The sequence below is a fragment of the Molothrus ater genome, chromosome 19, assembly GCF_012460135.2.
Source record: "Molothrus ater isolate BHLD 08-10-18 breed brown headed cowbird chromosome 19, BPBGC_Mater_1.1, whole genome shotgun sequence".
Classification (NCBI taxonomy): Eukaryota; Metazoa; Chordata; class Aves; order Passeriformes; family Icteridae; genus Molothrus; species Molothrus ater.
This window is the reverse complement of record NC_050496.2, coordinates 5,606,823-5,631,209: the sequence shown is the minus strand read 5'-3', so window position 1 is coordinate 5,631,209 and position 24,387 is coordinate 5,606,823. Positions and strand designations below refer to the sequence as shown.

At 49.2% G+C, this 24,387-nt stretch overlaps 1 protein-coding gene across 2 annotated transcripts; it reads left to right on the top strand.

Annotated features, from left to right (window-relative positions):
- The first annotated feature begins 1,759 nt into the window (after window positions 1-1,759).
- Window positions 1,760-21,720, top strand: CDR2L (cerebellar degeneration related protein 2 like). 2 transcript variants are annotated; one of them, XR_004981339.1, is made up of 6 exons: window positions 1,760-2,217; window positions 14,655-14,767; window positions 16,222-16,370; window positions 17,265-17,429; window positions 18,923-21,473; window positions 21,573-21,720. XR_004981339.1 is itself a non-coding variant. In XM_036394769.1 (5 exons), exons 1-5 carry the CDS (start codon window positions 2,139-2,141, stop codon window positions 19,806-19,808), a joined length of 1,392 nt encoding a protein of 463 aa, XP_036250662.1. In that variant the 5' UTR covers window positions 1,760-2,138; the 3' UTR covers window positions 19,809-21,720. The 2 variants fall into 2 exon arrangements, 1 of the variants encoding a protein (XP_036250662.1); XM_036394769.1 differs by having other exon boundaries at window positions 18,923-21,720.
- The last annotated feature ends 2,667 nt before the right edge of the window (window positions 21,721-24,387 follow it).

The following is a 24,387-nucleotide window of genomic DNA, read 5'->3' as shown; positions in this document are numbered from 1 at the left end:
CGACCGAGTGACATATCAGATCTGAGACATTCTGGTAAAACCTACAGGAAAAAATATTTTCACAAAATCGTGTAATCTGGCTTTTGCTGCCAAACAGCCTGGGGCTTTGCATCCTAGTACTCAATATGGCTACAATATACAGATAAATTATAAGAATTTATCATAAGATACCTTATAAGAATTCTGTTATGAACAGTATACTTTTCAAAAGCAATTATTTCTCACAAATAATAAAAGAACTCTAGTCCAACTGCCTGGCCACTTCAGGTCTGACCAAAAGTTGAAGTATGTCATTAAGGGCATTGTCCACACGACTCTTCAACAGGCATGACAAAGTTAAGATTTTCCCATTTCTGTATTGAAATTGCTTAGAAAAAGATATAAGACCTAGAGATGGCTTTCTCCCAGACACACCACAAGTGCCTGGATATGTTTTCTGAGTTATAAATGCCAGGTTAAAGAGACTCCTTCATTCTGGTCTGTGACTGTATTGAAGCAGATGCCTTTCCAAGCAGCCACTAAATTTTCAGAATGTGTATATGTGATGCAGAGGTCTATGAGGAGAAAAGAAGAGAGGAATAGTCTATAATTCCTCTCTTATTCCCATCTTTATCCCCCTCCTCTGCTGCTGTACACAAGAGCTGAGTACTAGCCCTTGCTTTAATCATCCAGGGGCACCCAGCTGCCTGTCACTGCTGGATTGGATAGAGTTTTCTGACACAAATCCAATCTTTTCTGGATGCACAGTCTGCTGCTCTTGCCTAGACACTTTATATTGCCTTTTCTGTAGGCACCACTGCAAGGCAATGCCATCAAATTTAAATCTGTGGATTTCCATCACGCAGAAGGAAACAAAAAAATAAAGAAAGAAAGAACCAACCAAACAAACAAAAAAAACCCCACAAAACCAAAAAACACCAAAAAACCCCACCACCAACAGAAAAAAACCCATTATCTAGACACACTGTTACTGTCACAGAAGTTGATTTGGATCTTAGAATCTCTGATAGATTCCAGGGCTGACAAGCACAAATAAATTCCCTTATGCCAAACTCCAGCTAGGAGAATGACCACCATCTCTAACCCTTATTCCATTAAGGTGGAAAGCAAGCACCACAATCCAATATATTTTCTGAATTTACTTATATGTAACAGATACATTTCCTTTTCAGAACTCTATACGTCCCGATTTCCCTAAATTTTAAGTTCATTCCATCCTTCACAAAGATACGAAAAATGAAAGAGGGACCTGCATCAGAGGCACTGATTTCCCATCAGAGTGCAAAATAACACAGGGTTGGAGGAAGACACCACACTGAGGAAATGCTGTGGGGCTGTTTGTATGGGGTATCCCCTTTTTCAGCCCTAGCTAAGGGAGAGTGGATGATCTTCTTGAAGAGCAACCCACACAAACCCAGCAAGGCAGAGAAGGCACTGAAAGCCCCAGTGAGTGGTCGCCGTAACTGCCCCAAGTAACCGTGAAGCCCGTGGCGAGGCCGGGACACGGCATTCCAAGGACAAGCCGGGATGGACAGAGCAGGGGCACTGCGGGACAGCTCCCGCTCCTCGCAGCCCGGGTGAGCCCCACCCTGGCACCCCACGCTCCGCTCCCCGCAGCCCCGCACCCGCCCCGGGTCCGCGGCAGGGCTGGGCGGAGGGGAGGAGGCGGAGGCGGAGAAGAAGGAGGAGAAGGAGGCCGGTCTCGCCTCGCCTCCCCCTTCCCTCTCGCCGGTTTTCTTTGCAGCATTTCCATGCTAGAGGTCCCCACCGAGCTGCGGAGCGAGGATCTGCCTGGCTGCGCCGGGCCCTCTTCCTTCCTTTGTGCATCCCCCAGCCCTGTGCAAGCCGTGCCCCCCCGGCCCGGCCGCCACGTCCCCGCTGCATCCCCTCCTCCGGAGCCCCCCCCGGCCTGGGAGGCAGGAGGAAGCCGCCCCCCCGGGCACGCAGAGCAGGGGCAGCGGCCAGGCACCGGCTGCCACGTCGTGCCACCTCCTCCTTCCCGGCCCGGCCGGGGCACCGAGGCCGCATCCCCGCCCGCATCCCCGCCCGTATCCCCGCATCCATCCCGCTCCGCGGTCCGGAGGCGCTGGGCCCCCCTTCAGCGGATGCTGCGCGTCTCCCCGGGCCGCTGGTGCTAAATGCTGAGCGCCGACAGGATGGAGGAGTTTCAGAGCGAGGAAGAGGAGCCCTGGTACGACCAGCAGGACCTGGAGCAGGGTAAGGATGGGGGCACGCCACAAGCTGCCAGGGATGGTGGGCCAGGGGATGCGCGGGCAAAAAAACGGGCGAACCCCGGGGACGAGAGGGTGGGATACCTTCTCTCTGGACTGCTATTTGGTTGGTATAGCCAGCGCCTCATCCTGCAGTGGCAAATCTCGGCTCTGCTGCTCCAAACCGCTGTCCTGGCCGAGGAAAGTTTAAAGCCGATGGATAGAGGCAGGAGCCCAGAGCTGTCCTAAGCACTAGGGCAGTGAATAATTTGTTGTGTTACATCTTCAAGGTAGCTGGTTCCCGAAAAGACTTGCTGCAGGCAGAATCAAACAGAGGTAATTATGACACTGCTTTTATTTCAGAGTAGTCCAAGGTAGAGTTATCAGGCAAATTAGTTAGAAATTAATATAAAGGAAATAATGTATTGCTAAGGATGCTGAAAGTCTGTCTCAAAAGCTTTGCTGTCCCAGCCCAAATCCAAAGGGATCTTCAGCTTCTTAGTCACCTAATTACTTCTGGAGATTTTTCCAATCAGCCATAATATCAGGAGAAATATGGGAGGAGAAGAAAAAAATCAAGGCCAAGTTTCGAATGGCAAAAGAAGCCTTGTTAGAAGATAAATGATCACTTCTTTAGTTTGCTTTGAAGTAACTGTACCTAGTTCAATTGAATGTTTATTCTAAGACTGGACAGTTGGTGCCTGTGAGTATTTGGGGCTTTTTTTTATTATATTTTTCTTATCTTAATATTTTGAGTCAACATGCCGTAAGTAAATAACTGGAAGAAGTCCCATTTCAGGCCAGTGGCCCAGGAATGAACGGGACTGATTTGGCAATGCATAGCAAAAAATCATTCCTACCTGAACACAGTTCCCCTCTGGCATGTTGTGCTATAGGTACAGTTTTATATTTGCTTTTCCCAGCTGACTGTCAGCAGGGATGTGCAGTCCAGCTGCAGTGCCTCAGCCCATCATCGCTCCAGTACATTATGTCATGATTTGAAGTTTATACAACTTCAGCTGCAGGACAGGGGCCCAGCAAGGAATGATAACCAGCCCCCCAGGGGTTGTCACAGCTGGGCTTTAATCCCAATTTCTCAATTAACAGGAAGTAGCGGGATACGATACTGGGCCCTGTTCTTTGAAACACAACACTCCAACAAAGCCAAGAGCACAGAGATGAAGCTATCAGCTGGATAAACAGTGCAGCCTTTGAATGCTCAGAAATTCACATTTCTGGGTGACGTCTTCCCATGGCTCACAAGGGGCCTGGGCACTGGTCCAGGGGTGGGATGTAGGCTGAGGAACAGCAGAACTAGGGATGAATACAGGGAGTGTTGAACAACGTAGGACCAATTGATTTTTAGCCTAACATTGTCCCTGGTGTCAGGTTCATGAGTCAGCACTGGCACTGTACAACTGGCTCACAACAATAAGAGAGCACCTTCCCACTGCAGGCCAGGTTCCCAGCTCTGTCCCAGCAGCCTAAAAACAGAATGACTGTCTCCAGATGATGGATTGAGACTGGGTACAGGCTCCACTTTTGAGCACATACAGGACTGGAGGAAAACACACACCCAAAACAAAGCCCAGCTGTGGGTTTGCAGCCTCCTGTATATGAATAGGGGCTGCACAGGTTTGCACAAACTCAAGGAGAGGTGCTGGAAGGCTGTAACTGGAATCAGCCAAATGGAAAGGTCCTGTGGGGTAATTACAACCGTAATTAATTTGCACGGTGCACAAAGCATCACAAAGGACAGTGCTGGACTTTGTCCACATACACTGTGCCTTTGCATGACACCCAGAGGTCTTTGGTGGCGGCACAGCCGTGGAGCTGTTGGTTTGGGAATGGGGGGTGGATGTGCAGCAGAGACATCCAGCGTGGCACGATTAGAGGCATTACTAAGAGGATTGGCATGCCAAGAGCCCAGGGTCGCACAGAAACCCACGCCTGGCAGCAGCACCAAGAGGGCAGAGGAGAAAAGCAGAGGCTTAAAGACCATTCCTTAGGAGCAAGGGGTGGGAGAAACAAGAAACAATCCAAGCTAGGAGAGCAGAGAAGGTTCTTCCATGAACCAGTTGGTTGCTGGGCCTTTATCATCATTTCACAGCATCATCAAATATTTATTACATTTACATCCAAAACTGTTTGCTAAGCAACAGATGGCTTAACTGGGAGCTCTGTGATGATTATGTTAATTAACCATTTTAGCACCAGAGTGGAAATCATGCCTCCAGCTCCACACCAAGCACCTGTTACTTTCTTTGTCATCCTCCATGAGGCTCCACCTTGCCAAAGTAACTATTTTTTTTCAAAATAATAAATCCCAATCACTCTTTCTTTCCCCTGAAGTATCCACAGCAACAGGGTGCATCTACCACATGATTTAGAAGCAGCAAGATCTGGTCCCAGCCTCAGGGCCCTTCCAGCCTTGTTCAGATTAAGCCAGTGCCTTTCAGATACCTTTACCTGTTTCCTGCACACTGTAACACTCTGTGGCTCAAGGCATTGTGCCAAGATGCCTTAGCACACAGAAGCAGAGACTCAAGTCCCAGCCAGGACCCTCAGCAATGACATGGTAACAGCAGTGGTGTCCTGTGAGGTTTCGTTTGCAATGATGTTCCCTCTGGGAAGGCTTTCCGATTTGAGAAAAGTGGTAAAAATGGAGCTGCAATTCCCTCTTACCATGACTTAGCTTATTGCTTTGTAAGCATGAAGAGATATCAGTGCTGCTTTGGTCCAGCCACCTTCCATGGGCTGGGGGAATCTGTGCCTCTAAGTGTTAAAACCAGGATAAAATTCTGGTGAACCTTTTTCCAGTCATTGTGAACTGATGATGTGGCTACAGTTGCATCACATCCTGTGCACAGGGCCTACTTGCAGCCAGACCCCAAGAGAATGAATGAGCTAAAATTAGAGAGTCTGAGCTGCAGATAAGTGGGGGCACCTTTCCTGTTCATCAGGAGCATTTGTGTTTGGGAGGGCTGTGTGCCAACTCAATTGCATCTGGATCCAAACAGAGCCAGCAGCTCTGCCAGCCACTTCCAGCCTTCATCTCACTGCAGCAATCTCACAAGATGAATCCTCCTTGCAGTCATGCCTCTGCATTCCCTGATCTTCCCAGCCTCCCTATCCCCCTGCCAGCAGTCAGGTCTCAGAGCAGAGGGCAACCCAAGAGGAGGCCTCTGAAAGCCACCCTTCTGATCCCTGACCATAGCCTAAGGCACATGGGGGTTTCTTGAGTGTCCTGCATGGGGCCAGGAGTTGGATCTGATAATCCTGATGGGTCCCTTCCAACTCAGCATATACTAGGATTCTATAAGTGTGGGATGATTCCTTCCATGTCAATAAACAGCCTCTCACTGCCCTGAGATAGGCAGCAGGACCAGAGGGAGTGCAAGAACCAGCACATCACCTCATTGCCATGGCGAGACCAGTTGTCCTCCAGGGCAGCCACAGAAACCTTTGGGCCAAACCATCTGCAATGCAGGCTTAGGACATGACAGCTGTAACCTCTAAAGGTCTCCAGATTTAAGGATCTTTTTTAATTCCTCCTCCTCTTGCCAAGCATCTGGTTGATTGAGTACTAAGAAGGAAAATGACACAAGGTGCTGAGTTTGCACCACTCCCAACTCATCCGTGTAAAGACGCAGGGTCACCAGTGTTCCAGTGACCAGATCCTGGCATTGGGCTAAGCCCATGCTGGCACCCATACCTGCACCACCCAGGTGCTCCAGAGCACTGCAATCCGTTATCAGCTTGCCCAAAGCATTCACTGCATAGGTGAGCTGGTGAAACTCATATTCTACCCCTCAGGAGGCAGTTATCCCGGCAGTCCAGGAACGAGGCATACACCTTGTGTGCCTGTCCTCCAGGCGCACAGCAGTTATCTACCCTCCCTCCCTCCCTCCCCAGAGGCAAGCCAGAAGGACAGAGCTTTGCCTGCAGTAGCTGAGCCACTTATTTATTTAGCAGTACAGTACAGCAGGTAGCTTATGGAAGTGGAAAGTTTTCAGTGACTAATTGCTGAGCTGCTTAGGAATGACAAGAGGGACTAGAAAAGTCACAGGAGACATGGAAATAAGATGACAGGTTAGTCTAAAGAAGTGATGAGAGACTCCAAATATGGGGGGGGGGGGGTGAAGAATATATATAGATGTATTTTCCTAGAGCGAAAATTCCCCTGTTACTTGAAGGCAGCAAGCAAAAATGGCACAAGAAAGCCAAAAAGGGGTACAAGAAAGCCCCACACACAGGAACTTTCAGTGAGAGACCAGAAGCTCCTCTCCACATCTGCTGAGCCCAGGCACATAGTTCCAGCTGTGGGAGGGAGCAGAATTAAAGGAACTGCTGGAAAGGGAAAGGGGAAACAAAAAAAACCCCAAAAAACACCACCAAAACAAAACCAAAAAAAACCTGAAAAAATGCCACAAAAACAAAACAACCAAAAAACCCAAACAAACAAACAAAAGATCAGAGTTTTCCATATTTCCCATCCTGAAACAATCAGCTAACAGTGGCAATTCTCCTTGGCAGGGCCATGCACAGAGGATTTATGGTCTGAATCCTGAAGGACGTTTTCCCCCAGTGGCTCTGAGCCTGAGGGACTGGGAGCCAAGGCACCGGCCACTAACGCCGTGCACATGGAGCTGTCCCCACACCCCAGCGTTTTCCAATCCTCTCTCTTTGCTCCTGTACCAGCCAGTGCTGGCTGGTGACAGGGTGGGTGCACTGACTCAGTGTGACAGGCAGGAACTACTCAGAGCAGTGACAGCACCAGGCTCCCATCCTGCTCCTGCTAAAAGCAGTGCCAGCACTCAGGATAACGCACTGCCCGCTCACTCCCACACTCACACTCTGTCTCCTCTCCCAGAAGGGTTTCCCAGAGCAGCACAGTGCTAAATTCCCACCTCATCTCACTCCAACAGATCTGTGTGCTTGCACTAAACACACCTTCAGGGTTTCCAAAGCTTCTACTTAATCTGTCCAAAAACACTATGTGATATGTGGGCCAAGAATTTAGGAAAATATTTCCAATACAAAATACCCCAAAGGAAGGAGACCAGATGTTACACAACTGCTGCTTTTTGCACAGCTGGGCATTTCAAAGGGATTTTATGTTAGTTTGTTTTTTGTTTTTTTTCCATGTGTATTTAACAGTTATAAACCATCTCTCCAAAAAGTGACAGTTCTAATGGCTAAAACAGACCGTTCCTCTGCAGCTTTCTGGGAAGTCACTGTAGTCTATGCAGCTGCTCTGGCCCTGCTCAGTTAATCTGCCTCCTCTCTGAAGGATTCAGACCTTCAAGTGTGTAATATCCAGGTCCATGCTTCTTGGCCTCTTCCAAATATACAGCTGCAGCACCAGCAGTTGGAGCAAGATGTGATCATGCCATCCTCCAAGTTTTCTTGGTCCACAAGAAAGTGTTAAGTCCTGGGAAGGCACCTGAACTGGGAGGTGGTGGCCAAGCACTGGTACCTGCAGGAGAAGGCAGAGCAAGGAGCAGCACAGCACAGCCCACAAGCATCAGTCTTTGAAGCAGAACTGTGTCAGGGACACTGGTTTTGGTGTTGGGCTCCCAAAAGAAGTATTGCTCTGCATCCTGCTTAGGAGTAGTGGTGGACATAACATCATTTTGAGAGTACATCAAGTATTTCATCACTCCCTTTCCCTGCAAACTCAGACTGGGAGGTTACAGCCCTGTGCTCTTGCTGTGCAGCTGCACAAACAGCACTGATCACTCATCTGAGGTCAGGATCTCTTCCCACACGGGCAGCATCTCCAGCCTGTGCCAATATCCAGGCACAAGACAGCTGGGCTGTGAGTTGAGCACCTGGAGGAACAGGACTTCCTAAACTCCCCACAGCAGATGGGAAGGGAGCAGAAGTGGGGCAGCACCCTGCAAGATGATACACTTTCTTCTAAGTCAAGAAAAAAGGCTGATGGAGAAGAGGTGGGCAGGTTTTTTGTGTTGCTGCAGAGGGTCAGGCTGTTTCTGCATTAAGCTGTAACACATGGAAGAAAGGTCTCTATACCTAAATGCCTCTGGACATAAGAGGTAGCAGACAGAAGTAACCAGCAGTGGCAGTGCTGGCAGGGGTCCTGGGGGCTGCTACAGCTGCAAAGTGACAGTTGTGCTAGAAGGGTTGCTCCCTGTGCCCTGAGTGTCCAAATCACTCAGAATCACCTGCCTCCCCCTAGCAAGAGGGGAGCAAGGGCATCTGAGTTGGCTGGGAATGGCTCCGAGTAGGGGAATATATTCAGGAGCAGGGCAGGAGAAGGGCAGGACAGGAGAACTGACACAGTTGTGGCAGCCCAGTGCTGTGGGCACCATCTCCTGCCACGTGAGCACGGTGACCTGTCCTTCGCAGGGCGCCTTTGCTCGGGGCTCTGCATGTGCACAGCGCTGTGCTGAGCACCCTGGTGCTCATCCTCCTTGTCCATCCTGGGTCACTTACAACCTCCTGCCCCCAAAACACACAGGGGAAGAGGAGTTCTGCCACATGGCAGCCATCCACATGCCTGTGTCTTTAGCTTTAAAAGACTGGAAGCCTTTATTCACGGTTTTCTGCAGCCCAACATAATTAATTAGTTGGAGATTTGCTGCCCGGGGGAGGAGCACATGCAGGAAAGCTCTGGCTCCCTTTCTCCCTCCTCTTTCTTTACTCATTCTCTTCAATAGCCCCACTTGTATATATTTATTTAGGACATTCTGATCCAGGTGCACTATCAGAGCCTCGGAGCCACCAGTCACCAAGCACTTTCAAGCCATTTTAGCCTATAAGGCAAACACAGGCACTGAGGCTGTTTAGATAAGAGATGGCAGGAAAAGATGCAGATGGAGCCTCAGCCATGGTCTAATAACATCCCCTGTGTTCTCATGCTCTAACAACTTGGCAAAAGGCACAGCAGTTGCTGTGGGCACAGGGATGGGACTGCTCTGTGTGTGTTTGTAGAGACACAGCTCATAAGTTGAGGTGACCATCCTGGGTCTCAAATATTAATATACAGAGGAAAATTCGGAGTGCAGGATGATAAGAGGGAAGAAAGAAAAGGCATAAATTAAATGTAAAACGTCTGGTGAGCATCTGAGAAGAATAAAGGAGAGCTGATAGAGGAAATATTGAATAGAACTGAAAAATATGGAAGGCGAGGAAGGGAGCAGCAGGGGCTAAGAGGGCTGGAGGACTTCTCTGCAGCAGAGCACAGTACAGGCAGTGTGTCCCTGAGCCCCTTGTCAGGGATTTCCACTCCTTGGTGATGCCACTTTTGCCCAGGGGGCTCAAGATACCATGGAAGGAGCTGTTCTCAGTGCACTGGGCTTGCCTTGACCCCCTGCCAAACACCCCTCTGCCACCACCTGAGCCCCCCCCCCCCCCAACCAGGGACACTTGCACACCAAAGGCAGCACAGGAGCACGTAACAGATTACACAAGAGAAAGAAAAGGAAAAAACAAAAAAAAATCCCAAGCAGGAAATCCAGCAAATCTCATTAGAGTAACAAAAATGCCAGTGTGATCAACATCAGCTCAGCCCAGCAACAGCCACAGTTTGAAAGGAGGAGAAGGAAGAGGAGGAGACGGCTGTGCTGCCAGGGGCTTAGGCACCCTGTTTGCCCTCACCCAGCCCTAACAGAGGCTTTTCCCCACCTGCTTAATTGGGGCTGTTTTACAAAGCAAGCCCTGCCCTTGTGGAACAACCCACTACACCAAAATAGCAGATCCTCCCCAAAAACACACAAAACACCAAGTGCAGAGCTGAACTGAGCAGCAATGTCTGAGTTACACCAGTGTAAAAGCAATGGGGAACCCACGTCTCAGCAGTAACACTGGTGACTCTCTGGAAGCTCTGGCTGGCCTTGGGAAACACTATCTTTGTAGAACGGGCATATTGGAAAGGCTTTTTCAGGTTGTGTTTGAGGTGCTGCCAGATGGCATTTGCTTCCCTGCACCCCAGCAAGTTCCATTGCAATGCCTTATACAGGCCAAGTACAGAGATTGCTTCCATCACCTGCCATGGAGCAGCAGTAAGTGATATACAAAAGCTGATCTTCACTGTAATATACCCAGACAGCACAATGCCTCGCAACTATGAAGGAAAATAAATGAGTAGCAAGTATATCCTATCCCAGGGTAAACCAGAATAGCATCATTCATTTAGACTTTGAAAGGAATAATTGCACCCACCCTTGACTTTAAGTACCCATGTGTAATGGAGCAGACAGCAAATGCCATTAAATTAAACGTCAACAGCATTAAACATCAGTTCTTAACTCTCAATGTACCCCATCCATCAACTCATAAGCACCCTGAGCTTCCTCCAGAGACCTCCCCACCCTCCTCCCTGCTCTTCAGCAGATGCATTCACCATGTGCAGCACGGGACAGGAGCAGCCCTTTCCACAGCCCCACATTTAGGAAGGGGCCACAAGTAATTCCTTTATACATGTTCAGCTGAAAAGGACCTGCAAATCCATAAATCCTTGCTCATCTGCACCACACAGCAAAGGACTTCTGTGTCCCCTGCAAGCTGCTGGCTTTTCAGGACAGGGACAGGGCTGGTTTATGAGAGGTGAGGAGCCAAGTGCAGAATCCCCAGTATGTTCTCTCACAGCCTAAACATGAGAATCCCTCACTGCAAGACAGATGACAGGGGAAAGTCCAAAGCAGCTGCACCACATGGTGTCTTCCTCCAGAAAGCTGCATTTATGAGGAGCATCTGAACAGCTACCAGATCATCATCGAGCCAAAAGCAGCCAAAACCTGCCAGCACCAGGCTTATGCTCTCCCAAAGTCACAACCAGGAGATGTTGGGGGGAAGAAACCCCTCCTGAGGGCTGTGGCAGAGTGCTCTGCTCAAACAGATGCAGGCCAGCACTGGGAAGGCAGAAACAGCTCCAAATCCTCTTTGAGCCTCATTGCAAGGCTGGGGAAGCATCCAGCTCTGCCACAACCCCATGCAGGGAACATGCTTGTGCCAGCACTGCCACAGGATGCTGCCACGAGGGAATAGCCTGCATTTTGTCCCTCAGCCTCCTTCCATCAAAGGTGACAGCTTTTGGATCAGATGGGGTTTTTCAAGTTTCCTCAGTGGCACAGAGGTAGCAGAATTATTGCTGGGCTGCTACTGCCGATCTCTGCAGCTCCAGGATGGTGCCTCCTTGATGTTCTGCCCAGCCCTGCTCCTCTGCTTGGATTCAGCTCCTACTCCCTTCCCACCATATGGTCTTTCTTCCCATCCCCACCCTCCTTGCTCAGAGGCCTTTCCCATGGAAGCTTTCAGAGAAATGAAGCCTCCATTCCTCCCTCCCCTGCTCCACAGGCACAGCCCTTTGTTTGGGGACACGGCATGTCTCCTTGGCTGGTGTTAATTAGAAGGGTCACATCAGTGCTTGCAGTACAGGGAGCCAGAGGGCACCAGGCTGTTGCTGCCCGGGACACTTTGCATCCATATTTCTCTCCTGATAGGATTTGGAAGCATCAGGACTCCATTTTTGAAGTTGAACATTGGCCATTTCACAGTGGCACCTTCAATACAGGCAGGATGTGGAGGGATTGGGCACATTGAGTAGACACATAGCACTTCATTTCTCCTCCTGCATCCAGAGGTGAGGGGGAAGGGAGTCATCAGCATATCTGCTAAATTAGGGCAAGTCCTTCAGCACTGGCTGGCTGATCTGACAGTGGAGAAGCAAAGAGGAATACAAAAAATTGGGGGGAAAACCATAGTACTATGTAGAAAGGATTCCTGAATTCCTAAACAGTTCTTTTTCTCCCTCAAACAACTTGGTGAAATTTCACATTCAGCCTTGGGTTTCCAAGGTCTCTGTGGAGAGGAGCTGTGTGCTCCCTCAGCCCATGGAGAGCCACAATTAGTACAAAGATCAAGAGGGATCTGGTCTGAAGACGACATTAAAGCACTTCCACAGCATCCCCCCCTCCCTTCAGCCCCATAAGCTGGGGGGACCAACAGGTGGGGAAGAGGACTCAGGCACAAGGGGATGGATGAGACAGGATTACCAAGGATGCTTTGGCTGGCAGGCAGAGAGTGAGGGAGTGTGTGTGACAATGGCTGAGGCAGTTAAAAGACACTAAAAGAACCAATTCCCCCATGTCCTTCAAGCCTGGAGTCTCCCAGGCCCTTATGCTCAAAATGGAAATGAAGACTCAATTTCCTCCTCAGAGCTGAGCCCCGTTCTTTCCTCTTTCCCATTCATCCCCAAACGCTGCCCATTTCCCCCATTAAATTATTGCTGACAGAGCCCTTTAAATTACAATGCAGGATCTTGCACTGCCTAATCCACTTAACTCAACTCCAGCTGATTAAATTGGATGCCATATGGTGGGAGAGCACTGGTGTAATCCACAGGGACGGGGACACACTTGACTCATTACCTGGAGCACAGCATGGAGCCCTCTCACTCCACACCTTCACATCGGGGCCCTGATTGCTGCCAGGGATGTGATTTCCAAGGTGCCACTCTCCAGGAACAACACTGGCTCTGGCAAGGTGGTGCTGACATTAAACACAGCCCCAAGCAGCTTAAAGGCACAAATTATCCTTCATCTCTGCTGGCATCTGGCTGTTCCCCCAGCCCCAGCTGGTGTAGCAAACACTCAGGTCTCCCTAGGGCACTTTATAAACTAGGGAAATTTGGTGCTTGGAAAAAACCAAATAGGTGGAGGAGTTCTGTCCATGGGGAAACGTGCCAATAACTTGATTGCAGGGAGAGCTGCGACTGCAGCCCTCAGACTGGGTCACTGTGCAATGAAGAGGATTATAATTAAAAAGGTCACAGCCCTTTTAATAATAACACCCTGCAATGCAGGGCACAGCTGGAGAGCACATTCCCATGGAAAGGGGAGATTTCGAGGACATACTGAGCAGCTGTTGGCAGCACCACATCTGGGGAACCAGCAGAAAAAAACACAGGCAACACACAAACTGGTAACATATCAGCACATCTCACAGCACAGCAGCATCCATCAGGAAAGCTCCATCCCAGGCACTGACAGCACTGTAGCTCACCCCCTGGCAAGCACTCGTGTCCAAGGTCAGCATGAGCTTCATTTTGTGATGTGTGAGAGTTCAGGGCTTTCCCAGGCTCAGAATACATCCCAGGAGTCCTGGTTCCCCTTATTCTTGTCTTAGTGACCAAATATCCCTCTTTCCCAATCAACTGCAAGACCAAATGAACCACTGAAGAAAATGATAGCTACTCTCAGCCCTGGAAAAGCCTTTTCAGAACACATCAAGATGCAAACTAGAGGAAGCATTACAACAGGCTGAGAAAATGCCAGGGCAGGAGACCCATGTCCCCTCACACCCTGCAGGACTGTCACTCCTTAATTACCTACAGCTGTATGATAACCACACCAAAGAAAGAAAGAGCAATAATGCACACCAGGACCTGTTTCCTTACCTTTTGGAAGGATTAAGGTCAGATTTTCACTCTGCCATCCTAAGAGCTGTTACGTCTAGAAGCACCAAGAAAAATGAAACCCTCCCTGCTCATAGTCAGGTTTTAAGAAGACAACAAATTCCTGTGAAAGCAAAGGGACGTTCTCAGAGCCAGCTGTGCTGTCCCAGCCTCACAAGCAGCATCACCTGTGTGCTCAAACTTTGGCCAACACAGGATTCACAGGGCCTGGAGGCTTTTTCTTTTTCCAGCAGCAAAACCAGCATTTTCAACTGACCACACTGTCAACATCTACTTTTCCCTGCATTTCTCCTGATGTCCAACTTTTTCAGTAGCTTCCTAAGGGCGTTTAGAGGTGGCAGAGAGTGAACACAAAGTAGCTTGCCCTTTCCCTGGAGCTGCCCCAAGGAAAGAGCCTTGGATTCAGCCACTGCAGTGCTGCCAGGGCAGCACATCTGGGAGGTGCCTCCAGCCCCCTCGGGCCACACAGGGTTTTATTACTCCTGTCAGTCTATTAGAGGCTGATGGATGGAGGCTGACAGGGAAGGCAAGGCACTCCCTTCGTTAGAAATAATAATGTAATTTATAGAGCATCCCCAAGGCCCTGCAGGGCTTTACCAACCCTTTGCTCCATTCTGACAGGTGCTGAGCCCTCCCCAGTGATAGGGGATGAAGGTGCTGAGCACCTGCCACAGCCCAGATCCTGGGCTGATCCCGGTTACAGCAGTGTGCAGGGAGTGTGGGAAGGTTTTGCAGCCAGCAAAGCACTAAATTGTCATTGCATGGGGAGCTGCAGAGTCCTGAGCTTGGCCTCCCCTTGCTCCTGCAGCCCAGCAAGACAAGAGGCCAGATCCTGTATGTTCTATGAGCATATAGCCAGGTCAAAACGTGCCAGTAAAACCAGTGTAATGAAAAATGTGCTGCTGTGCTTGATGTGGGGTCATTTTTTGGGGTGGGGGGAGATCCCACCACACCCAGCCATGGAGCTGTGGGAACTGCAGCAGCTTTGTCCCTCTGCTTTTCAGACTTACACTTGGCTGCAGAGCTGGGGAAGACACTGCTGGAGCGAAACAAAGAGCTGGAGGACTCCCTGCAGCAGATGTATGCCACCAACGAGGAGCAAGTGCAGGAGATTGAGGTAGGGACACAGTCGGGATGGGGTGGGGACAGGGGCTGCTTGGCCACCACTGTCACCTAAGGGCAAAGGTGGGAAAGGGGCACTTCCACCAGTGCCAGCAGCTCAGATGCCAGCAGAAAGGCAGGGATGTGCTGTGGGGCATGGAAATTGAAGTATCTTCTGTAAGTGCCTGAAGCAGGATGGATTAAAGTCTGTTTGAGTTTTAATGCCTGTTGATAGATTAAAGCTCATCTCAGCCCTGGAGAGGGTCTCATTCCCCTATTAACTGGCATTTTTCCTTTTCTCACATCCTCATTCTCTGCCCAGATGTGCACACCAGATTTTGGCACCAGATTTTGGCATCAGGCTGCATCTGGGTTACGTTTGGCCTTCCCCTGCACATCCGTCAGCCTTCACACTCACTTCTCTCTGCTCTGCTGCAGCTTTCCCTTGATCCCAGAGATTCAGAATCGTTTTTGTTCCCAGCTGGCCCCTCGGCACCCCCATAACACAGCCCCCTTTGTTAGAAGCATAAAATAGCTCTTTCTCCAAGAGCTGCAATCTAAACCCCCATTTCAAGCATCCTGTGGGGTCAGGGCAGTATTTCTAAGAGCTCACAGAACTGATCTTAGAGGCTTAAACCTGCTGTGCCTGGGAGGGTTTTCATCCACTGGAAACCTTCTAGGGATCTGTGAGTTAAAAAGGACTGGACACCACCTGATTTAAAAGGACACAAGGCAGAGGAGGTCTGCCAGTTCACAAGAGCAGCACATGATGCTGCAGGGATCAGACAGCTGATGTTTGAGTGAACTAGTGGATGGATGTAGTCATTCCCCCTCCAGCAGCCCATCAGAAGCACATCCACCAGAGGATCTGGAATCTGGCCCCAGATGAGAGTGAGCACCTGAGTGCTCCATCCCACAGGATGCTTGAAATGGGGGTTTAGATTGCAGCTCTTGGAGAAAGAGCTATTTTATGCTTCTAACAAGATGCCCCTCTTCTAGTCTTCCAAGGGTAAGATTTTGCAATAGCAGACTTACAGAAAAGGGTGTGCAAATCCACAGAACCACAGGTCTCCTCATATTTCACAGACTCAGAGTTTTAGCCTGAATTCCCAAGGAATCACAGCTTCTGCAATCGATCTGTCAGGCGATCCAGTAACCAACCGGCCAATTTCAGTCAACTTTCAGTCCCAGGGATATCAACTTTCTTTGGTACTGGGAATAAAAAAGCAGCTGAATAGAGAGAGATAGAGGTTAGTGCCCTTCACAGAGGGCAGGGGAAGTTCAATCATATTTTAGACACAAAAATATTTGCAGTGGTCAGGGCAGTGAATATTTCATCTGTGGAAGAGGCTTCAACCAGGCAGAGCCACAAAACACATTATCAGAGGAAGCAAAGGCTGTAAGAATTTCTGCTTGTGAAAAACCCGGGATTTTGGATGTGGAGTGCTCATGCTTCACTTTTCCCTGCAGTACCTGACCAAGCAACTGGAGATGCTGCGACAGATGAACGAACAGCACGCAAAAGTCTACGAGCAGCTGGACCTGACAGCACGGGACCTGGAGCTGGCAAACCAGAAGCTCGTGCTGGAAAGCAAGACTTCCCAACAGAAGATCCAGTGGTATGGCCTCCCCTGGATCTTCAAGATCCAAGAGCCTTCAGCTCACCTTTCCCCTGCCCCAAAGTGCAGCCTCTCATTTCTATCTGAGCTATTCTCTTTTGTATCAGCCCATTTTTGCAGATGTTTAGAACACAAGTGTGTTGCAGTAATGCTGGTTAGCAGGGATCAGCCACAGCACAGACATCCCAAGGATAAGGGCTGGGTAAAAGAGTGTCTGAAGCTACCTGGAGAGAGGCACAGCAGCCTCTCCTCAGATGCTTTTCCTTGAAGAAAAGGCACATAATCCTATCAGGGAGATCCCCAGCACACAGCCCTGAAGAAACACCAGGCACAGATCCAGCAACTCATGAAACCCTGGCTAGTCCATGCTGAAACACCAGTTTATCAATAATACTTCTTTCCTAAAACAAGCCCATTATCAAGGTCATCCCTAGAAACAGCAGCCTAAGCCATGTTCTTTGCAGTATCATTTGCAAACAACTGTGGGGAGGAGGAATTTCTGAGCAGAGTGTTTTACAAACTATCTGCAGACAGAATGAAACAAATCTCTGCCCAGTCTCTATGTTTCTCTACAAGATAAAGAAAAGGAATAGATGCTTGTTTTAAGTGCAGAGATGTTTCAGGAGAGTGCTTATGTCTCAGAGATGACTCAGCCAACTGATTTGATGACAGGACTCCATTCAATCCCCCTATCCCTTTTTTTATAACTAACCCCATTCAAGAGTGACCACACAGAGAAAGACCAACAAAAAATAAGTGCTGTCATGATCTCAGGGCACACGCTAGAAACTGGAAGCACCTTCCCTAGACTGGATTTCTCTATAGGAAAAAACCACCTTTTAGGAACCCGTAGCATCCGATTTCTCACCTGTGCTCCCTCCTCTCTCTCTGCAGCTTGACAGAAACAATCGAGGGGCTGCAGAACCAGGTGGAGGAGCTGCAGAAGCAGGTGGAGGAAATGCGGAGCTTGGAGCAGCTCCGCATCCGGAGGGAGAAGAGGGAGCGGCGTCGAACCATCCACACCTTCCCCTGCCTTAAGGAGCTGTGCTCCAGCCCCAGGTACGGAGCCTTGGCTGTGGCAACACCTCCAAATTGCTCCCCACAAACAGGGGAGGCAGGTGGGTGAGCAAAAACCCCTCAGACACAGAGGTAGGGCATCAGAGCCTAAAACCCATGGCTGGAGCTGAAGGGGGGATGTTCCTCTCACCAATCCACCTGCCTAAGGAGGTGTTGGCAAGGCACAGCCTTCATGATCTCAGCACAGTGAAACTTCCCTTCTCAAACCAGCACAGCCCATTTTCCCTTTCCAGCTGCCTTTCCAGCACAGCACCAGCACCTCCGACTCACTGAAACCAGTTGAGATGGTGCATTTTGTGCTGCATGACTCCAGCACTCCCTAGGAACACATGCAGATACACCATGTACTGCAAGTGCTGTACAAACATCTTCAGCACTACTGCAGCCTTAATCCTCCTCAAAACCCAGGACTGTGTTAATTCACTGACCTCACAAGGAGATTTCTTGCTCAGCTTTGTCCACAAAAGAGGGTTCTTTAAATAGATAAGCAATCAATAAACTTTGTTACTGAAAGTATCCTCTGCCAGAGGATGTGAACCAAAGACATTTTCACTGCAGCAGCAATGGGGATGTTAATCAGGCCATAACGTGACCCCCAGCAAAATCCACTTAATGTCTCTGTGGTTCTTTTCCCCCCGGTCCCCCAATCCCACTCTCCCTGCTACCACAGGACCTTGGGTCCCCTTGCAGCTCCACAGCTGGTTCTGAAGGTCAGGCTGCCCTTCAGTGCCCTGAAATCTGTTCAATACCCCCCACTACAGCCATGGCTCCCAGGAGAAGCCATGGAGCTTGCACTTTTCCAATCTGTTCTAAACAAACAGGATGCCATGGGTGCTTCACTGAGGAGGAAAACCCAAATTCCTGAAGGGAAGAGGGAACTGCTTGTTATCACTTCCCAGGCAATGAAGAAGGGGCACTTCTATCAAAAATCTCTATTTGCTTTGCCATGTAAATCTTCCCTCACTCCCTCCAGAGCACCTCCCAGACACAGGGCTGCACAGGCAGCAGCACATGTGCTTCAGAGTTTTGGCTGGGTGGGTCTGGGGTTGTTGCCATATGCAGTGGGTAGATGGTGAACTCTGTGGTGCAGAGAGCAGCTGATGGACTCTAGTAGGAAAAAGCCCAAAGCCACCTACTTTCAGCTCACACTGGTAGCACTTGAACATTCATTCTTGCTTCACTGCAGTGCTGGTGGCTTGTCTGTTAACCAGATGTGTCTTTTACATTTTAGGATCTCATTTCCCTCCTGTCTTTTATTGCTGCTGTCCAATAAAACTGCAAGTTCTGTGGGACAGAGATTTGTCTCTTTGTCCACACCTTGTGATCTCCTGGCTCATGGAGAAGGCACATCTCACTCCATGAGCTCATGTCCTTTTTGGACATCAGTAGAACTACTTACATAACAATAAAACACAAATCCCTCATGGGTCAGACTGCTTAGTCTGACTCTCTCAAGCATCTTTCTCCTCTTTCAGGTATGAGGATGCGTTCCAGGTCCACAGCTCTTCCACAGAATTCAATCAGAAGCCACTGGAGAGGGAGAATGAGCGTCTCCAAGCCATGGTGGACTCACTGAGATCCCAGGTGAACCAGGAGAAGCAGCGGAAGGAGAGGGTGGAGCGTGAGTACACCTCGGTTATCCAGGAGTACTCGGACCTGGAGCAGCGGGTGTGCGAGATGGAGAACTGCAAACTGCGCATCAAGGAGCTGGAGGCAGAGCTCATGGAGCTGCAGCAGATGAAACAAGTCAAGAAGTACCTGCTCAGCAGAGAGGACAACCTGTCCGAAGCTCTCCTTGAGCCACTGAACAATGCCCCAGAAGCAGATTACATCGACCTGTCTGAGGAGGAAGGAGGGAAAAGCCACGGGACATCCATGACCCCTTCCCCAAACCACCCGGTGCGGAAGAGCTGCAGCGACACGGCCCTGAACGCCATTGTGACCAAGGACGCCGTGAGCCGGCACGAGGGCAATTACACCCTGCACGCCAACAACGTGCGCAAGCGGGGCATGTCCATCCTGCGCGAGGTGGACGAGCAGTACCACGCCCTGCTGGAGAAGTACGAGGAGCTGCTCAGCAAGTGCCGGCAGCACAAGGACAGCGTGCGCCACACGGGGGTCCAGACCTCCCGGCCCATCTCCCGCGACAGCTCCTTCAGGGACTTCCGAGGAGAGGGGCATGAGCTGGAAGAGAGGAAAACCATGGAAAAGACCATCAGCAAACATGTGGAGGCTGTGGACAAGCGGCTGGAGCAGAGCCAGCCTGAGTACAAGGCTCTTTTTAAGGAGATCTTCTCCCGCATCCAGAAAACAAAAGCAGACATCAACGCCACAAAGGTGAAAAACAAGAGCAGCAAATGAGTCCTGGCTCTCCGCAGCTCCCACGTGCAATTGCAAAGGCCACGTCTTCTCTTGAGCCCCAGGAAACGCCACATGGCCCCTCTGCTTCGAAGGTTCGAGAGGTCTGCAAGCGAGAGAATGTCACAGGGACCCAAGTCACTTTTTTAAGTTTAGGCTCTGGACAACCCATTGGGACAATTGTACATTGTAGTTAGAGGATTTCAGAAACCACATGACGGATCTCTGCATGAGTTACTGCTGCTGCCAGGCATCACAACAGCAATGTAAACCCCACCATGAAAGAAAAGAAACCAGTCTCCCCCTCCACCCTTTTTCAGCTTGTCCTACAGCCCAATTATCTGCAAGCAAAAGCCTGGATGTCCTCCAGCATCCTGCCACAGCTGGAGGTACAGCGCCTCAAAGTAAAACAAAAAGCCATCAGAACTTTGGGGGCTGCCCCAGCACAGCAGCCCAATCCTCCAGTTAGGTTTTATGGCTGAGAACCTATGCTTGAACCCAAGAGACTTCTATCTCTGCCTTCCCCAAAGAGCAGCATGGTCTTGCTATTTAAGCCATTCTCTAATCAGTCAGGTTTTTCAGCTCTTTACAATGCAAGCTCATTGCAACTGGAAAAACTTGAAGAGAAACATAAGACTGATTGTTCCATCTCCATCAGCGTCGCTCAGTGTTTCAGTCCACACTCTCCGGACCTTGCAGGCATATGGGATTTACTCGCTCTAAGTCTGCCCTGGTATTTCAGCCCAGGTGAAGCACCATGCCTGGTAGGAACTCAGTGCCCAGGGCTTTCCCACAGCGAGATAAGAAGTGCTATTACAATATCAGAGACACACTTTCATCTCACGGTCTGGGTACCAGCTCTTTGTGCTGTGCTTTTCAAGAGTTCATTGTCTCATCATAGCAAATTCCTTAAAAACAGCTTGCATGGGCTCAAAACTGACTCCTAGAGACTTACACACAAGCCAAGGGATGCAGCATCTCCCAGGTCAGGAGTCTGGCCCTGGCAGTAGCACAGATCACACATCACCCCTCACTCCTGCTCCAACATCTCCCCAGCCACAAGGACAGATTCCAGCTTCCTGCTGAAAATAATCTTTCTTGGCTGAGACACTGTCACCTCTTATGTTCCAGTTCCCTTTCCAGCACTGAAATCTCCTCACTTTGGCTTCCACAGACATGCAAATACGCAGCCAAAAGGCCACTGCAGTCTCAGGAATCACCAATTTCCAGCTTCCATGAACTAGATGATGACCTTGTACAGTCAGACACGTTTTAGGCAGAGAAGCAGCATCTCATTCCAGCTTAGACAACACCCTGAGCATTGAGCCACAAAACCCAGCAGTTCAGTGTAAGCAACCTACTCTGTACCCACCTGGAGCAACCATCAGCTACATCTGGATTCTCTTTTCACCAGCTTACATCCCAAAATCTTGGGTCAACAGCTGGAATCTTTGCAACATTGAGAGAAACAAATGTGAATGTGGCTTTGGAAGTGGTAGACTGTTCAAATGGAATAATCCCCTACATCCAGGGGACTGTTCAAACAGAATAATCCCCTATATCCAGGGCTTTGATGCTACAAGGAGCAACCTTTCTTTCACTCCCCGTGGAATTAATACAGAAACCACCCCAAAACCACCCTGTTTTGTTAAGCTGAGTACCATAGAGGTAAGTTGGCAGGAGTGTGATGAGCAAACCACCCCTGCTCCAGAGGTCTCCTCCTCAAAACCACCAACTGCTCTTCTCTTCCACACTCTGCATTTCCAGGTGCCCCACAGCCCCAGATGCATCAGGAGCTGCACGCACAGCTGTGGCTACCAGCTCTGTAACAGTATGGAGAACCTTCATGCCTTATTTATTTATAATGGAAAGCAGTTGTCTAATAAAATAAAATAAATAAAAATGAACAACAACAGCAAGAGAAGCGTTGTTGATTTCCTGGGAGTGTTCACCACCTATTGACTCGACACTTGTAGCAGTGTTGGTTTAAGGCAGACAGGGTTTGCCCTGCAGTCAGCTGTTGCTGCAAAGGTGTGGGAAAGGAATCACCCTCACTTTCTCTTTTAAACAATCCCATGTGGATCAGCATCACAGTTAAGTGCACAAAACATTAAATATATTTTTAAAGGCTCTATTCTCCTCTCAATACAGAGAAACACTGATTTTCTCACAGCTCTTACAGTTCTTTTTACTTTTAAGAATAGCACGAGAGCTAATTCTTTGATTTTCAAGTACAATTTAGGTCGAGAAAGTGCTTCAGGCGCCCTTGCAGAAAGGAAAGAGAATATGCTGAACTATTCTGCTGCATTATTTATATAACACACATTTTTGTGCACTTGGACTGCCAACACTGCCACGCGATCAAACCTCTCTTTTGTCAGCTCGGAAGTCTCTGTAAAACCACACAATTTCTAAGCTTCCAATTCAAATCCTGTTTTTCTTTTGACCTTTTTTTGCAAACCACAAATCCAAAAACGACTGATGTAAGTAACATGATATTAGTACTTGGCTTGACAAAGGCACAGCTGCCATGTATCAGCAGCATGTTCAGCAAAGTGCTGAGGGCAATTTTCTTCTGCCTCCAAAAATATTAGTGGCCATATATTCATGTCCTGATTGACTGTGTGAGTCAGAATCACTTGATTCCTGCCTTAAGTGGTGCTTTCCGTGATCAGAAGAGGAGAAAATAAGCATCTTCTGGCCTTTTGTGCCACCTTTGATCTAAACTTTTCCAATTGCTTTTGGAACACCAAGGAAAGCTACACAACAAAGCTACTCCACTGAGAGGGAACAAGAGAGTGCTGAGCAACCACTCTGCCAGAGAAGTGGCGTAACAGAGAGCAGCAGCTGCTTAACAGCACACCCCCATGGTTCGTGACAGAAAGGAAAATTGCTGCATGCAATTAAAATGGATGAGGAAAAGTATGATGTCACAGGAAATAATTCTTAATTTCAGAATTTGGCAAAATCAATGACATTACTCAGGCTCACGGCATTAAGATAATAAGGGCACAGCTTGTCAACTGTCTGGTTGCATGCTGAATTTGAAAGCTGGCATTTAGACACGTGCAGTTCCATCAGATCTGGCCTGGCTTCTCACTGGAATAACGCTTCAGAGGGTTATAACCTGTTTTTATAAACAGGGAGGGGCCACTTGAAGCACAAATTCAAGGGATTTACAGAGCTCGAGCTCCCCACAGGAAGGATTCAGCATCTTCCCTTTCTTACAGTAACTGAGACCTTCTGGAAGGCCTCTCAAAGCCCTGAGGGACATTGCTCTCACATTAACAGCCTGTACCCTCACTCACCCAAGGAGTGACTGCATCCTTGGACTCCTCAGCCTTCCCCTCAGGTTTCTGGGATGGCTCCTGACAGCTTTTGCTCACCAGTGACCACCAAGGGGCTGAGGTGGCTTCCTCAGCCAGGACCAGTGACAAAGCAGTTCATTTTTCCAGCAGGAATGCCAAAGGTTTGGCTCTCTTGGCTCACACCAAAGTCAGACCTTGCCATCCCAAGCCCTGCCTGACAGGGAGAGCAGTTTCCAACCATCCAAGCAGAGATCACCCAGCTTTTTACCAAGGCTCTGTGGACCAACACAGTGTGGGAATGAAGCAAAACCAGACAAATGTCCTTTTATATTGGCCTGGCTTCACCTGTGTGACCTTTCCCAGCCTCTCTGGGGCATTGTCCTTGGAGGATGCTCCTGCACAACAACCACCAGACACATTTGACAACAGCTCGTAAATGAGTCATCCTGCCTTGAGTATTGTACCCATCCCTCTGGCTACAAATCACAAATATTTACCTGTTCCCTGTTAGAAATTAAGGTCACCAGATGGCACAGCTTGCCTCTGACAGCTCTGGGTTTTTTCCTTCAAGCATTTTGTTTCCAGCTGAGTTTGGACAAGGGCAGTGGAGCAGAACTCCGGGATTCTGAAGTTCAATTAAAGCAAAGTGAGGAGCCCTCTGTGGCCCTGAGCTGCTCAGCTGCAGCCAGGGCAGAGAACCATCCATGTCCAGGACTTGCTCCCTCCAGAGAACTGAGTTCCCTGACTTTAAATGCATTACCTGGATGGAACTCAGCTCAGATCAGTCACACAGTCTGCATCGGCTTCTGAACATCCATTTTGGCTTCATCTACAGTTTAAATAAGAGATTGTCAGCTCCTGTCAAAACACCAGAGCAAATGACAGCCCATCCTTGCAATGCATTTTCCTGCCGCCAGGAATAGCAATCCCTGCCCCTCTGGAACGCACACCCTTCTTGTCAAGCCAGCCCGGCAGCTCCAACAAGAGCAAAAGCTGAAGGATTTCCACAACTGCTTCACTCCCCTGCATCCTACATCCACCGCTGCTATGTCAGCATTCAAAGAAATAATTGTGTATATGTACATGTGTGTGTTTGTATGTAACTCTTTAGCACTCTTGAGAGGATAAAAATGTGAAAACTGAAGCACTCCAGGTCCAAAAACGTCACAAAACATTAAAAAGCTGGATGTATTTTCATTTTCAGAGCTGGCCACCGCGCAGGTCTGGGGCGCACAGACCCCACAGCCACCCTGACCTCCCTCATGGCCCGCGGT

Bases quoted from the DNA above. Each gene is read 5' to 3' on its own strand.
- CDR2L (XM_036394769.1), top strand. From the start codon at position 2,139: ATGCTGAGCGCCGACAGGATGGAGGAGTTTCAGAGCGAGGAAGAGGAG. The intron at 14,768-16,221 runs GTAGGGACACAG...TTTTCCCTGCAG, and splicing joins AGCAAGTGCAGGAGATTGAG to TACCTGACCAAGCAACTGGA. The intron at 17,430-18,922 runs GTACGGAGCCTT...CTCCTCTTTCAG, and splicing joins GAGCTGTGCTCCAGCCCCAG to GTATGAGGATGCGTTCCAGG.